This window comes from Elaeis guineensis, chromosome 13, assembly GCF_000442705.2.
Source record: "Elaeis guineensis isolate ETL-2024a chromosome 13, EG11, whole genome shotgun sequence".
In the NCBI taxonomy this organism is placed as follows: Eukaryota; Viridiplantae; Streptophyta; class Magnoliopsida; order Arecales; family Arecaceae; genus Elaeis; species Elaeis guineensis.
The window spans coordinates 75,460,763-75,477,797 of NC_026005.2; the positions used below are offsets into that span (position 1 = coordinate 75,460,763).

The window sequence follows — 17,035 nt, forward strand, 5'->3', positions numbered from 1 at the left end:
ATGTGCGTGATTGGGTAGTCACAGGTGTGTGCGAGCATGATCGGATGGCTGTGGACACATACAAGGGTGATTAGGCGGTCAGAATCCTAACACAAGTCGGTTTTAGGGTTTTTAAGGGGGCCTGATGGTTTGTGGGCAAGTGGTAGCGATTAGAACATAAGCAGAGAGGCTAGAGTAGCAAAGAGACTCCTTGGGGGTTTTAAGAATTTGTGAGGATTTTTTGTGCTACTTGTTGAGAAAGAGATTGATGTATGAGGGTTGAGAGGGCGTAATCTTCTCTTGTATTTATTTTCTTTCATAGTGAAGCTTGCATGCCCCGTAAAAATAAGCCTTGAGCTGATCTACATATTTGATTATATCTTTTTGTGCATCTCTCTCTTCCTTCCTCCCGTAGTATCTATACCAGTATTTGCGATCTTTGGTGGGGATGATCAGACATGAGAGATCCTCCTAACATCTCCATGGGCCACTAGAAGGGGGGCCGGTGGCAGCGGTGCAGAGAAGCCGTGGGCAGGTGGGAGTTGGGGGGGTTAGGTGGGGGGCAGTGGCATGGAGAAGCTATGGGCTATCGTAGGGTGGAGGCATGGCAGCTGATGATGAGGGGGCGTAGAAAAGCTGCCGGCCACGAGATGGGGTGTGGAGAAGCTGCCAACTGCGGGGGCAAGGGCACGAAGAAGCTGCCAATTGCGGGATGGCGGCACACGGAGAAGTTGCTGGTCGAGAGGGTGGGGGTGTGGAGAAGCGATCGGCCGAGGGGGCGAAGGTGTGGAGAAGCGGCCGCGGCGGTTGTGGGATGGGGGGGCAGGGATCAAAGAAGATGCCGGCCGTGGGGCAAGGGCATAGAGAAGCTACCGATCGTGGGGACGAAGGGGGTGGGGGGTAGCGCGGGCCATCGGGGTGGGGGGTGGGAGGTGGGGGCCGCACCAGGGCAGGATAGGTAGGGAAAGGGCGGTGGCATGGAGAAGCCTACAAGCCACCAGGGGGTGGTACTACGGAGAAGCTATCAGCCATCCGAGGGAGATGGTAGCGCAGGGAAGGGGCGAAGAGGACAAAGGAGCCATAGGCTACAGGTAGGCAGGGGTTGGAGGAGTCGAGGGGCGGAGGGTGTGGAAAAGGCATAGATAGAGAGAGAAAGAAGAGAAAAAAATAATAATAAAAAATATTATTTTTTAAAAAATAATAAAATATATAAAAATAATAATGTATAATATCGTAAATATTTTTATAATAAAATAATATGAAAGAGTATAATAAAAAAATTTAAAAATAAAATATTTTATAAAATTTATAAATATATTTGATATTGATGTTAGATCCAATCATCAGTATATTGGATGAGTATCTCGTAAGATTCACATGTATGTCTGACTCTTTCGTTAGATCCAATGATCAATGTGTTCAGCAGTGTAACAGACGGTTCAATCAACAGTGTTATTAACCTTCCGAGGACATGCGGAGTAGAGACGTCGGTCTATTTTCGACGCCTGCCTATCTTGCCGTCTTCTATCATGACGAAGGCTTTCGTTCTGCGCGATCATATCCGTTAACCCACCTTGCTATCATTGAGTCAACGGCTGTGATCATACTAAAGCGGCGACTTGAAACAGCAAAACCTCGTCCCTTCGTTTCGTGCCGTTGACGGAAGCGCTTCCATCCAACGAATCCTGGCCAATACGCTTTCACCTCGCATCATTCTCTCGATTCTCATTGGTCCATTCTATCCACGTCAGCAATCAGTTCCCTTAAATAAATTGCCCTAATTCTCTCTGATTCAATCCGAAAACAAAAGACCACCGAAATTTTTTCTCTTCGAATTTTCTCCGAAGTCCTTCGTTTCTGATCGATGGTGGCTCCGGCTCGATTCGCGGCGATCCTCGTCGCCATCCTCGCGTTCGGAGCCGCGAACGCTCGTAATCCCTTCGCCCCCAAGGCGATCTCGGTGAGACAAAAGAAAAACCCTCAAATTTCTTTTTTTAATGAAAAATGGCTTTTTTTGAAACTCCAATTCCTGTTTTTGATGAAAAATTCCGTTGTTTTAGTCCTTGATCCTCGATTTTGATCGAAACACCATCTTTGAAACCCTCAAAGAATCCCTTTTTTGATGGAAAATACCGTCCCTTGGATCCCTATTTCCCGTTTTTGATCCGACAATTCCATCTTTTGAAACCAAAGGAAAAATTCCTTTTTCCATGGACAAACCTTTCGTTTTGGAACCCTAAATTCCCATTTTCAATGGAAAATCCCACCCTCATTCCCGTTTCTGACGGAATATCCCATCTTTTGACCTCTAATTGTTAGACCTGACATGTTTGCTGTTTGGACTGAAGGATTTGAGGGAGGCGATCATGAAGGGGCTAGGGATCCAGGGGGAGGGGCTGGAGATATCGGGGTTCGACGTGAGGGACGCGCTGGTGGGGCAGTCGGTGGCGTACGAGTTCGACATCGAGGTGGACAAGAAGGTGGTTCCGGTCAAGCTCCTCGAGGATGTTAGCAAGTGGGACTTCGCTGACCTGCCCATCTTTAGGGCGGAGGAGGAGAAGGGCTTGGCCGAGAGGGGAGGAGGTTGGATGCGAGGGTTCTGCCGGAGCTGTCGCCGTTTCAGCTGGCGGGGCCGATGGAGCTCTGGATCCAGGACGGGGACGACATGAGGCTCTCCCTGCCGGTAGAGATGTCTTTCTTATTGCATTTAATTCTCCAATTATGGAACGATTTGATTGTTAAAAATGCCTTTTTTATTTCGAAATTCCACTGTGAATGAAATTTTGGGAATGTTAACAAAGAAATATGTTCATTTGGATTTCATTTAGAATCTACGAGACCATTTCTAAAAATAATTGCGTGAATTTTGCTTGTTGGAATTCTGTGTACCCTTTTCTTAGATCCCAGATTTTTTTTTCCTGTAAGAAAAGGCTATAATTTTAGAATGGTCAAAGCCTTGATCTAGAATCTCATTCTACTTTATGTAAGCTATTTCTTTGATAATTGAAGTTTCCTGAAATTTGAATCAAGCTGATTGCCAATTTAATTCAGATATTATAATTCTTCATTTCAAATTTTAATAACTACTAAGGAGAAACAAGAGCAGAAAAAAAATTGGCAATGAGTTCAAAATGATCTTTTGGACAATTTGGAAATCCACAAGCCTTTTGTGTTATCCTTTCTCAAATTCTCTCTGATGAAAATTTATATCTTATATTGATTGATGTTAGGACAAATGAATATTTCTCCTTCTGATTCAGACCCTCCACAGTCTTATCTGTTAAGGTTGCCGTTGATGGCCTTAATAAATCAAATTCTATTGTCTCTGGTATTATTGTAGCACTTTCTTTTTGTCCATCTTGCAATGCTGTTGTCTTCTTAATTCCTGATGCTACATCATTTGAATTTCGATGGTAAAGGAGTCAGATGACTGACCATTGAAGTTGCTGTTCTTATTGTTTGCAGCATGATGTAGATGCTGGTAGGCTGAAGAAGGTCCTCCTATCAGATGGTGCTGTGGTGACAGTCAAGGGTGCAAGGTCTGTCAGCCTCAGGCACCCACTTGATCTCCCCCTCCCCCTCAACCGGACCCACCCTAAGAATCATCCTATGGCATCAAGCCTCCTAACCATTGCAGAGGCTCTCCGTAATGCTGCACGTTCAAATGAGAAACCTATCCTTTCCCTCCGCATTGTTGGTCCCACTTCGCTCACCTCTTCACCGTCCATGTCCCCCAATGACAAGCTCAAGCTCAAGCGCCTTGCCCCTGGCCTTGTTGAGCTCTCTTCCCGGTCCGTCCCAGCTGTCTCTGAAGATGTACAGGCATCACAGGACCCCACTTTGTGGCCTCTTACTTCATTGAATGGATTTGTTCTAATCTTAGGGGTTTTGAAGAGCTATTGGCATCGGTGTTAGGAAAGAAGGGACAGGAGGAGGGATCATTCAGGTTGGTGAAGGCAGAGGTGGCAGCACGAACTTATGTGAAGATGGAGTTCTCTGTGGAGAGGAGTCTTTTAGATGGGGAGGTGGATTGGTCCGGGTTCCCGGAATGGAAGACAAGGCCTAAAAAGGCCATGGCCCACTTTGAGGTGCTGGCTCGGGTTGAAGACAATGGGAATGTGATCCCTGAAAGGATTGCAGCAGTCCAGCCATTCAATGTACAAGACAGTGTGCTTGGTAGTGTTCAAACTGGGAATGTATCCATGTCCCAGGTGTCAGCAGCTTACCCTCCACCGGATTACTTCACCCTGTAATCCTGTTCTTCTAGCTCTAGTTTTGCTGAAGAACAACAAGTGTAAAGATCTAGAAAGGCAACCAAAGTTCTTTTGACTTTGCATTGCTGGATAACACATTTTGTTAAATTATAATTTTGTCCGATAATATATATACAGTTCAGAGTGATGAATGCCATATTACAAATGATATGAGGACATAACATCGTGATTCTAATATCTCGTCGATCTTAATTCTATTTCTCTTCTTGTTAGGCTGGAGTTGTATTTGAACTTGGACCAATATGAGTGTATCAACACCAAATTGTCTATGCAGATAGTAAATTGGAAAATGGCTCAGATTACACTATAATCATAAACATTCCTCCTGCAGAATGGGATTGGTTGGCTAGAAATTGCTCCATCACCAGCTTCTATGCATGGTCAGGTCATTCGTAACCAGAACCAGTCATTGTTAGCTTCTCCATGTCATCCCATCTTTTGGAAGAGATTGTGTAGCTGTGAGTAATGCAGGGACCAACATTGCTTGGCCTGTTAGCATACACCTATATGATGCAATTTTTGTCTTCCGTACCATATTAGTGCATAATCAGTTTTCACTGGAGATTTTACAGAGTATGTTATGCTCTAGCATAGATTTTTCTAGTTTTATGTGTTACATGAACTCGAAGTGATGCATTACATGAGTTATGGCAAGTTGTATTCGGTTTGAGTGCTTTGTATTGATGCTGTCTACTTATCATGCAAGTATTTTTATGATGCCAGCTCCTATGAGTCCATTTAACTGTTTGATCAGAGTCCAACTTTATAAAAATGCAAAACTGGAGTATTATATTTGCATTTGTCACTTGGTAGTTGATTAAATTGTTGGTCAAGCCCTTTTAATGGGAATCAGGTGGCAAGAGATAACGTGGTAGTTTATCAATTAGATCATGGAGAAATATGGTGTTAATTTGCATATTTCTTCACTGGTTAAATTTTCAGCTTCACGATAGTAGTCTTAAAATTTCATCATATTTAAGTCATGAGTTGGCCCTTTGATTGTATAATATCCATTGTTACTGAGCAGATAAATGTGCTGATGAATGAACTCTATTTGCTTTGCTGGGCTTGCCGTTGCATTGGCTTTTCTGACATCATCCAGCATGCACCTTAAGGTGGCCTATCAATACAATAGAAACATTGTCTGAAGTGGAGCGTAGGATACAGCAGAAACACAGTGGCTAGTATGAATCCATGGTTGGTGAAACTAGTGGTAGCACTCATGCTGTATGGCAGACCCTCTAAGCAGGCAGAGGAGACCGTCAGTGTGTTCTTTGAAGATGTAATAGGACTTCTTGACTCAATGTCATCAAATTGCTTGCATTTTTAAATTACAAAATAAAATCTTATTGACCAAATGATGATTAAAATTATCAACCTAATTGTTCATGTCATGTATTAGTGATGGATAAATTTCAGTAATCTTATAATATAGCAGTCAATGCTCAGTTAGATGTTCAAAGTCCAAATTCTGGGGAGGTACAAGAATGCATTTTCCCTGTCTAGTATTGATCAAGCTGCAATATTTTTTTTCCAAATTTGTTCATTTGTCAGATAATTGATATCTCTGGGTGATAGTGTGACTGAAAATTACAAATAAACTACTTTCTTTGAAGATTGTGTTTTATGCTAAAACAAGAATCTCTTATGTGTTTCCTTTCCCTCAATCACTTGTCAGGATGAATCATTTTTATCACCACAACTACTGCTGCATAAATGAACATGTTTTATGAATATCTTCACCATGCAACCTCTAATCATAACGTATAATATATTAAAAGAAAAACCTTGATTTTCTCTGTAATTTCTGCAAGATAGGGGAATTGTAGTTCTGCTTTTGCCATGGTGCATGAATCAGATCCCATAACATGTCCATAGTGGAAGCTCTTTTTTATATGAAGTATGAATGGATCTTGGTTCTTATATTATTCAACAACCACTAATCCAGTCCATATATGATTCTCTCTTTGCATGTAGAGATAAGTCTTGATGTGTTTCTAGTTTGTTATCTTCAAGGGCTTATTTTTCCCCTATGTGGAGAAGGTTCGAACAAAGCATGACATGCCAGACAAGTGTAATGTGTTAGAACTAGTGTAGACAACCCCCCTTTATTGCTATTCTAGGTTGATGGAATTCACTGTCATGAGTCTTTTTTGAAAATGATGATATATGTAACCTATGTCTCTATAACAATATTTCTTGCTATAATTTTTGGTCTGCTGCTTTCCTCATTCTGACATGTGTTCTGCGATCTCAATGATGGATTCTGTTATGGGTGCTGAATTTTTGTTTCAATCAGAAAACCATTTGTTTCACAAGTTGTTCATCCAGTTATTGATGAGTCCTAAATCTTAAGGTGTTTGACATTTTGCCTTTTGATTTGGCTTCCATGCATCCAGGTTTATAACAAGATCTTTGAATGGCTGGAGGGAGTGGAACGATATTGACGGATATGGAATGATGAATGAGAATGTTAGAGAGAATGCAATTATTTGATCACAAGCATGTAAATATTGTTAAACTTTATATGGTTAATTACAGAACGATCTAATCATGTTCTCTTCTTTTGGAGAAGATAAAGTTTTTCGTTTTGTATGCTCTTAAATTTTCAATTTAATTTTTGATTGAATGATGTATCTTTTATTAAGATGAAAGGCAAGTCAAAATGCCAATTGTGCATCACTACTCTCAAGACAGGCCTCTCGTCTGCCAACATACAGCAGACAGTTTCTTATTATTCAGAACTACCTGAAGTATCTTTCTTTGTTCCAAAATTATCATTCAAAGAAGGCTTGATTGGCCTTTCCTTAGTTGTAGACCATAATTGCACCAGCATGTCTTAAACTTTTTTTTTTTTAAAGGATTCTTCTTCCCACTGTTCTTATGAAGAGCTAACTCTTCTTGAAAAAGCTTTTGCAAGTTTTTTCTTACATTCCATCTAGGTGTCCACGTCTTCCTCATCGATTTATGTTTCACAGGAGTATAGCTTCTCAATAAGTTAATCAATTACTACCAGTAAGCATATAAATTCTAATATTTTTTGTCATAAAGAAATTAGAAAGCAATCTTTTAAAATATTCTCTTTATCACTTTCAATCTCAGAATTCTTATTCAACAGGAAAAATAAAAAACTAATGGTGAAATGTGATGTTATGGCACATCAAGGAGCTCATTTGGCCCTAGCTGGTAAAGTGAGATGTATTAACACTAGCATATTAATAAGAATTTTTGGCATGTAGGAGTAAGGATGCCATATTGGTAACTAGATGCTCTAAGGAAAATTTTTACATGATTCGATTGTTGAATGGTGGCTATAAATTTGTTCTGCTGGATACTTCTAATCACCTTCTACTTCTCTTACACCCTTTCCACTATTCAGTTTGGTTTCCAAATATCAGCTTTTCTTGGTGGAAATTATGAATCTACGGTGGCTGCTGATTATTCTGAGCATTTTTATTAGGAAAATGTCTGGCTCAGAACATTTCTGCTTCCTTTTCTCAGCTGTATATTTAGGTGGATGTCATCATCTCGGCTGCAGGTCCTCTCAAGTTCAATGTTTTTTCAGGTTAGAACCAGTGTTCACAGCAACTGCCCATCTATTCTTACGCAGGTGTACATCAAGGTTGTTGTTGCATTGGTGTTCTGTTGTCTCTTTCTTTGGTACTCATCTAAACATGACCATGCTAACATTGCATTTCTTTATTGTGGTGGGTAGAGCTCAGAACCGGGACCAGATTTTGGATCAAAGAAGCAAAAAGCTATTGGTGTCAGCATCAGTACTTCCTGTTCCATGATCACCCCTCCCTTCAAGTGGTTCAGATCCGAATCGAGGGTCACATAAAAGATATGGAAGCTGGAACCTTTGCAAGCTCAACCATTTGCGCTCCAGATCTTATGGGGTTCCACCATGCTCTTGCATCCAACAAAGCTATAAAGGTACATGCACTAATGGAGATGGCTTGTTTAAGTGATGTAGCTCTCCATTTCACCCCTTCCTCATATCAATGCAACTTTATCCAGCTGTATTCCATGTGCCCCCTCACTTGGAAAAGATATATTTTCTGATGGTGATCTGTGGTGTTTCTCTTTCGGCAAGCTTAACCATGGCCTAATGGTTTCACCCCTCCCTTTGGAGGAGGTTGCTTCTTTGAATCTTGTCCATTATTTTTCTAAGTATTTCGACATGGAGATTCTCTCCTTATTTATATAAAATTATTGATGATTCTCTTGTTATTCTTCTCAATTTTTTGTTTTAATATATATAAAAAGCAACCTGAACCAAGAATTATGTTATGTAACAAAGAAAAGTGGATTGGTTGGATTTCAGTAGATGCTGCCTTTATAGATGGCTATGGCCTTTACAGCACAACAATTTTATTGAATGGATGAAACAAGAATATGCTCTACGTACACTTGTGATCTTTTATGGTAGGTTGTGGATGTTGGTGGCTGATTGAGACCTCAAATTGGAGAGAAGTGTGTTAGATTGAACATTCACTCGACAGAACTGTAGCAAAAGCATTTCAGGGACTTGTGAAGTTGTAGGATTTAGGCTATGCTTCAATCTAATTAATACATGAAAATTTGAATTAGTTTCATTTTTTGATATTGTCGTATAATCATTCCTATTTTTCTTATTGAAATCACAACCATTTGGTTCTCTCCCCATGCACAGCACGCACGTGTGCAGGCATGCGCCATGAATATGAGGACACTAATGAACACACCCTTCCAAATTTCCATTTCTATTTCATATTAATTTACAAAAGAAATCAAATTATTGTCTTGCAAGCCAGTATTTTCTCTTTTGATTCTGTATTATACTAAAACATTTACATTGAGTGCAGCAAACTCTCTTATGTTTCATTTCCTTCAGCATTTCAATCTGATAATGCGCAGGAATACTGAATAAAGACCTTGTGCATCACTAGAGATGTAATCCATGCATTGGACAGGAGGCTGCCACCATCAAATTCTCCAACCTTAATGCAAGCCTATCGACCATGGCATCCATCAATTGTGAGGATCAAACAATTCCAGTTCCATGATAACTATTGATCAAATGAGCTTCTCAAAGCATGCGCAAGCATCGTGTCGCACGAACAACAGACACATCGAGCAATTAAAGATGTGCTAATGATTCAATCCTTGCAATGCTAGAAGCAGGAACTAGCAGTGGTTGGAGGAAGTGCCTTGAATGGGTCTACCGTGTTTCTAGAACAAGAGTTGGTAGTGGTGGTAAACAGCCAGAGATTCTGGGTATGGGTGGCTCGCTCCATCCAAGGGCCAGGAGACAAGAAATCGGCATTCGAGACAATTGCAACCTCTCTTGGCTCCCAGAGGACCTGTTCACTAACTCACTCTCCAACAGCAATTATTAGCTATAATAATAACCATCTTGGTAATATAATATTGCAGCATATTGTAACTCATAAGCCATTTAAGTATATGATGGACGGCAGCACCCATTTCAAATGTTCTGTTCGCCAGAGTCTAAGTAGCCTCAAGACAAGGGAAAGAGAAAAACGAAGCAGATAAGGTAAACAACGTATGAACCATAGCACATAGCCACCACTAACCTTACATGCTAAAACCAAGGTACATGATGGAACTAAGAGCCTCTATGGTCTATTTGAAGTACGTATGCTACCATGTCATGGGCCATGTGACCATGATAATACTTCCTTGAGCCCAACGGCAAGCACCACCAGAAGGCATCAAATTATAATTAAACCCATACATGCATGATATAGAAACATGTTAAGATCATTTTCGAATATTTTCTCTTGATGGATGTATACAGAAATGATTGCCTGTTAAAGTTAATATTTTGTCGAAACATCCAAATCTGAACGAGAATCAAGCAATCTTGCTTCAATATAAACCATCTTTACTTGGTTTGACTAGTTCTAGTTTAACTTTGCAATCCACAGTTAGGCTTTTTTTTTAAACGAATATGTACTCAATTTTTTTTTTTTTTAAAAATTGAATAAAATGATGTAGGCTGAATGGGTGAACAATAGAAATAAGACAAGAACGACAACGATAGACACTTAGTAAGATTACTTACTCAATCATCTGCACCAAACGGCCCAGACCAAACCATATTTTGTCTAACAATTTGGTTCAACCTACCATGCAATCTTATTGTGATTTAGCAAATCAGATAATTGTAGGATAATCATATATAATGCAAGAAGAATTGCTATATCATCATTTTGATAAACAAATATATTACTCAAATTGTATCATGTTATAGTGATTGACCGTCCAGCTGATATTCTATGCAACATCAAGTAGTGAATTTCCTATATATATATATATATATTCTTTAGACCTAAAAGAAATCAAAATTACCAAATATTGATTTTAAAATTTTCCCATACTTGCTACCATGGGCAGTTGGGAAGTATCTTGGTGAGATCTAGTAGGTCAGTCGGTTACCGAATGGGCCTGAGAAGCCTGTCGCTTTCTATTGCGGCTAGCTGTAGGTGCTCAGGCTTTGGGGAAAGGAGAGGTGGTGGCCGTTGGGTCTATTTCTCGAGGATGAAGAAGAAGAGAGGCTACTAACAATAAGAGCCTCGCAGGAGCTCCAGGGGCCACGTAGAGTTGGAGGGTGTGAGGTCGCAATTTAGTGCGGCCTTCGAGGATGGTCTCAGGATTTAAAAGCTGTGAGCCTCTGGAGGCAAATGTGGGGCACCTTATAGCCTCCTGCCCTTCCATCTCACAGAGATAGAGATTGAGACGTGGTTAATGAGTGCTTGGTTTTCCATTGCATGGGGTTGTCAGTCGAGGAGCCAGCTTTGACCGTGGCCTCGAACATATCATGGCTTCCTTGGCCTTCGCCATTTATAGCCTCTCACATGTTTCTACAACAAGCACACAATGATGAGTCATAGGTTGATTCATGTGGTTTCATGTATTGATATATCGCTGCGCTCTGCAAGTTTCTATAGAGCATGCGTGCATCTAACAAAGAAGGAATAGAGTGTGGCCGTGGATAAATAATATTAAATGTTGTTATTTGCGATATAAATTATTAGTATATTTGTAAAATATGCTGATGTGCTTGGCTTAGATGTTGGGATGGGTGTGAAGAGAGAAAGCTTTGAAAGGCTTGCTCATTACATTGGGAAAACGATTGGTGTCTTAATCTCTATAAACAAAGGACAAACAATGGGTGCAATTTTCAAGTCCTTGAATCAAGAAATGAACCATTTCATTTTGAGCAAATATATTCTTTTCCTTTTAACTGATATGTGTATATATCAAAGAAGGGAACTTAATTAGATTTCTTATAATAAAATGTTGCATTATTGTTGGCAAACAAATTGCAAATTATATTTGCTGCAACTACTAAGTAGTCCTTGCTGCAAGTACTAAGCAGTTCTTAGTATCATATTGCACTTGATGAGTATGTATCTTTTTAATTTGCAATATGAAAACCAAGTCTCCAATGTCTAATTAATAATCTTGGGTGAAATATATTTTATTTATTATTAAATATTATATAACAACTTTGGATCTCATCCAAAAAGACTAGTTAGGTGTTGGTTGAATTTTTGTTTTCATATAAGTATCCGAAATCTATTATAATAAGTATCAAGATCTATCTAGCACATAAATAATGTAGGACTAAATATATACTTACATAAATTCTCATATCTTTGCTCGTTTAAGTCTTAACATCCTTACCAAATTAACAATCCAAATTTAATCAAATCTAATTATAAACATTATAATTGACTCATGGTCAGGTCTAAAAGACCTATATTGGCGTGTCTTCGAATCCATATGAAAAATATGAGGATTTCTGTAGATTTGTACTTGGTACTATATTAGATATATAGTAGATATATCTTGTATATGTATGTAGAGATGAGAAATTTAAACAATATCTTATAGCTATTACTTTTCGATTAGGTCAGAGGTTTTTATATGCTACAAACTATTAATTCTCCTCCGATTAAAAAGATACATAGACATCAGATTTTCATTTAATTAGGTTACTTTATCTATAACAAACAACTATTGCTGTTGTATATGATGCAGTTACACACCAATTGACATGCTTATTTGCATATGCCTCACAGCAGAATGGCACTCTCATCACTCATTCCAGGCCTAAGTTATGCCCCACCTAACAGATCACAATGGTCCAGCCCACAGGAGCCATCCCCTTCCTTCCCTCCAACCCTAATATTTCAAAAATCCCAATAAATTATTACCCCGTTTTCATTTCCTCCACGTTAATACGAAATTCCCAACGTTTTCCCATTCAAAATCATATACAAAACAAAGCCCGAAATGTGGCCTCCACCCCCGTCCCTCGATTGGATAAACCCACATATCAAACCCCAAAACAGGACAAAAAAAAAAAATCCCACGTCCTCTAAATGTTAAAAAATAAAATAAAATAAAAATTGAATTCCCCCATAAAACCCACGCCCACCACCAAATCGCCTCAGCCCGGCACGAAACAACAAACACTCGACAGCGAGCGAGCGAGAGAATGCCGCCGCTCCGCCTCCTCATCCTCCTCCTGCTCTGCGTTCTCCAACCATCCTCCGCCAGAGCGCCGCCGCCGGACGGTCAGGCTGCGGCAGACGAGCGGGTGGCCCTCCTTTCCCTTAAGTCCGCCCTCTCCGACCCCGGCGCCGCCCTCGCTGGCTGGAACGCCTCCGCCAACCCCGACCACTGCTCCTGGCCCGGCGTCGCCTGCGACGACGCTCCTCTCCGCCGCGTCATTGCCCTCGACCTCTCCGGGCTCAACCTCTCCGGTTCCCTCCCCCGGCCGTCGCCCACCTCCGCCACCTCCTCAACCTCTCCACCGCCGCCAACCTCCTCTCCGGGCCCATCCCTCTGGACCTCTCCCTCCTCTCCGATCTCCGCTACCTCAACCTCTCCAATAACGTCTTCAATGGCAGCTTCCCCTCCGCCCTCCGCCGCCTCAAAAACCTCGAGGTCCTCGACCTCTACAACAACAACCTCACCGGCATCCTCCCGGCGGAGGTCGCCGACCTTCACAACCTCCGCCACCTCCACCTCGGCGGCAACTTCTTCTCCGGCGTCATCCCCCGGGAGTACGGCCGCTGGGAGCATCTCGAATACCTCGCCGTCTCCGGCAACGAGCTCAGCGGCGCCATCCCACCGGAGATCGGCAACCTCACCCGCCTACGCCAGCTCTACGTCGGCTACTTCAACAGCTACGACGGCGGTATCCCGCCGGAGATCGGCCACCTCTCCGCCCTCGTCCGCTTCGACGCTGCCAACTGCGGCCTCTCCGGCCAGATCCCGCCAGAGCTCGGCCACCTCGAGCATCTCGACACCCTCTTCCTCCAGGTGAACGGCCTCTCCGGCGAGCTTCCGTCGGAGCTCGGCCGGCTTCGGAGCCTCAAGTCCATGGATCTCTCAAACAACGCCCTAACCGGCGAGATCCCACCGACCTTCGCGGACCTCCGGAATCTCACTCTGTTGAACCTATTCCGGAACAAGCTCTACGGAACGATCCCGGACTTCATCGGAGACCTGCCAGAATTGGAAGTTCTCCAGCTGTGGGACAACAACTTCACCGGCATCATCCCCCGGGGAATCGGCCGGAGCGGCAAGCTCCAGCTCCTCGATCTATCATCCAACAAGCTCACCGGCGACCTCCCGCCGGAGCTCTGCTCCGGCAACAAGCTCCAGACCCTGATCGCTCTCGCCAATGCTCTCTTCGGCCCGATCCCGCAGTCCCTCGGCGAGTGCTTGTCCCTCAGCAGGGTCAGATTGGGGGAGAACTACCTCAATGGATCGATTCCTCGCGGTCTATTTAGCTTGCCCAATCTCGCCCAGGTCGAGCTCCAGGACAACCTGCTCGCCGGCGAGTTCCCGGATACCGGGGACGTCTCGATTTCGCTGGGCCTCGGCCAGATCAGCCTCTCCAACAACCGTCTCTCTGGTCCCCTTCCGCCATCCATCGGCAACTTCTCCGGCGTCCAGAAGCTCCTTCTCAACCAGAACCAGTTCTCCGGTCGAATCCCGCCGGAGATTGGCCGGCTGCAGCAGCTCTCCAAGGTGGACTTCAGCAGCAACCGCTTCTCCAGTGGAATCCCTCCGGAGATCAGTAAATGCAAGCTTCTGACCTTCGTCGATCTCAGCCGGAATAATCTCTCCGGCGATATCCCTGCGGAGATCGCCGGAATGCGGATCTTGAACTACCTCAACTTATCGAGAAACCACCTTGAAGGGAGTATCCCACCGTCCATCTCCACGATGCAGAGCCTCACCGCCGTCGATTTCTCCTACAACAATCTTTCCGGCCTGGTCCCGGGCACCGGCCAGTTCAGCTACTTCAATGCCAGTTCCTTTGTCGGTAATACTAACCTCTGCGGGCCCTACCTCGGCCCGTGCCGTTCCGCCGGCGCCGACGGCGGCGCCGGTTCTGCCCATGCCCGAGGCCCCCTCTCGGCCTCCTTCAGGCTTCTATTGGTCATTGTCCTCCTGCTCTGTTCATCGCCTTTGCCGTTGCCGCGATCATCAAAGCTCGGTCTTTGAAGAAGGCGAGCGAGGCCCGGGCATGGAAGCTCACCGCCTTCCAGCGTCTGGACTTCACCTGCGACCATGTGCTTGATTGCTTGAAGGAAGAGAACATTATTGGAAAAGGAGGGGCGGGGATCGTGTACAAGGGTGTGATGCCTAATGGCGAACAGGTTGCGGTCAAGAGGCTACTGGCGATGAGCCGGGGGTCGTCGCATGACCATGGATTCTCGGCGGAGATTCAGACTCTTGGAAGGATTCGGCATCGCCATATCGTGAGACTGCTTGGCTTCTGTTCCAACCATGAAACCAATCTTCTGGTATATGAGTACATGCCCAATGGGAGCCTTGGGGAGGTCCTCCATGGCAAGAAGGGGGGCCATTTGCATTGGGACACGAGGTATAAGATCGCGGTGGAGGCGGCGAAGGGCCTCTGCTATCTCCACCATGATTGCTCCCCGTTGATCCTTCACCGTGACGTGAAGTCCAACAACATCCTTCTCGATTCCAACTTTGAAGCGCATGTCGCTGACTTCGGGCTTGCCAAGTTCTTGCAGGATTCCGGTACCTCCGAATGCATGTCCGCTATAGCTGGCTCCTATGGCTACATTGCTCCAGGTGATTTTTTTTTCCCTTTCTAACTCTGTTAGGACATTTTGCTGTTCAAAACTACAGTTTTTCTTTCAGTTGTTAGTTAGGATTCAACTGTTTTGTTGTATCATTTACTTCGTGTTAATGGGGATAATAAAGAGGAGTTCATATAAAACTAACAGTAAATAACTATGATAAGGTCTGATGCCAAGGATTTATCATGGAAGTTTATTTTTTGAGCATGTTCTGCTTCTCTTTCTAGCTTTTACCCTGTCCTACCTTGACTTCAGTCATTTGAAAGCTGAAAGCTGCTTTTTAATCCGAAAAGCTACTTTTAGCTCTTAATTCTCTAGTGGGGGTTTTGCTTTTAACCACAGAATGAAAAAGCTCCAACTTTAGCTTATATGTCAAACTTTTAATGTATAATAACTAGAATTTCAGTTTCAATTTCTTATGATAAGATCTCTATATATTTTCTCGTTCGAGTCATTGAAATGGGTTCTAGCATCTATCCTATGTTGATATCAGGCATTGTAATCTAGATGATTATGTCATAATATATTCTCTTCCATTTAATTCTACAGAATATGCATACACTCTGAAGGTGGACGAGAAGAGCGATGTCTATAGCTTCGGAGTGGTACTTCTAGAGCTGGTGACCGGAAGGAAGCCGGTGGGGGAATTTGGCGATGGCGTCGACATTGTCCAATGGGTTAGAAAGATGACAGATTCAAAGAAGGAAGGAGTACTAAGTGTCTTAGACCCAAGGCTTCCTTCCGTTCCTCTGCACGAAGCCATGCATGTGTTCTACGTTGCAATGCTCTGCGTGGAGGAACAGAGCATCGAGCGCCCAACCATGAGGGAAGTCGTCCAGATTTTAACGGAGCTTCCGAGGCCACCTACAAAGCAGGGCGAGGACTCTCCACCGCCGCCACCGCCGCCGCCACCACCACCACCACCACCACCGGCCGGCGGTGAAACACCCATGAAGGAATCCAAACCACAGCCTCAGGTGTCACCACCTGATCTACTTAGCATTTGAAATGCTGGGTTCTAAACTCCGGAGTTGTAATGGGTTCTCTTGCTTTCAGTGCCTTGATGGTACTATTTTGTTTGTTTTGGTATATGGGTTAAGGGGTTCAGTTCTGTTTGGAAGTTTGTACAGCTAAATTGGTGGGGTGTAGGAATTTGGGCTTGTAGTTGTTGTTCCTGTTCTAATATATGGAATCTGGCTCTGTATCCAATATATAACATCGAGGAGAGAGTTTTTTTTGTGATAACTTACGAGACATCACATCCAAGCCGAGTTATGTTCGCATTGGCGTGTGTGAGTGAGAGTGGGAGACTCTCAATTCCCGACGTTGAATAAGCTGCGAGTCGATGACTACTATGGCATGGAGGAGGAAGGAGTCCGCAGGTTACTTGCTCGGTTTGACTGGCTCCTTTGCTCATAAAGACTCCTTTTCTGAGCCTGGCTAGGTGCAGGATCTGCACCTTAGCCTGTTCCTCAAAAAGGAAAATAGTTGTAGCTTGGACATATATATATATATAGCACCACCATTAAAGTACACCTCGGCTTTAAGTTTCTCGCTGCTCGCTTGATGCAAATAAAAAATTTGGATACACCATGCATAAGGTAGTCAGAGGTGCTAGACAGACCTGCATTAAGCTAA

General features: G+C 43.3%; 2 protein-coding genes and 2 long non-coding RNA genes across 4 annotated transcripts; all 4 read left to right on the forward strand.

The window, feature by feature from the left end:
* Positions 1–1,779: 1,779 nt before the first annotated feature.
* LOC105055914 (protein TUNICAMYCIN INDUCED 1) lies at positions 1,780–4,401 on the forward strand. The gene is given in 5 exon segments (XM_010937940.3): positions 1,780–1,939; positions 2,328–2,544; positions 2,547–2,662; positions 3,445–3,847; positions 3,850–4,401. Coding segments are annotated over 5 exon segments (1,215 nt in total). The 5' UTR covers positions 1,780–1,843; the 3' UTR covers positions 4,233–4,401.
* Positions 4,402–4,727: 326 nt separating this feature from the next.
* Positions 4,728–6,932, forward strand: LOC140853365 (uncharacterized). Its single transcript, XR_012136361.1, has 2 exons — positions 4,728–5,535; positions 6,653–6,932. It is a non-coding gene; the product is annotated as an uncharacterized lncRNA (long non-coding RNA).
* Positions 6,933–7,214: 282 nt separating this feature from the next.
* On the forward strand, positions 7,215–9,932 carry LOC114914739 (uncharacterized). Its single transcript, XR_003802411.2, has 3 exons — positions 7,215–7,875; positions 7,969–8,189; positions 9,153–9,932. It is a non-coding gene; the product is annotated as an uncharacterized lncRNA (long non-coding RNA).
* A 2,779-nt stretch (positions 9,933–12,711) lies between these two features.
* LOC105055963 (uncharacterized) lies at positions 12,712–16,645 on the forward strand. Its single transcript, XM_029267825.2, is given in 4 exon segments — positions 12,712–13,039; positions 13,042–14,742; positions 14,745–15,389; positions 15,947–16,645. Coding segments are annotated over 4 exon segments (3,078 nt in total). The 5' UTR covers positions 12,712–12,765; the 3' UTR covers positions 16,405–16,645.
* The last annotated feature ends 390 nt before the right edge of the window (positions 16,646–17,035 follow it).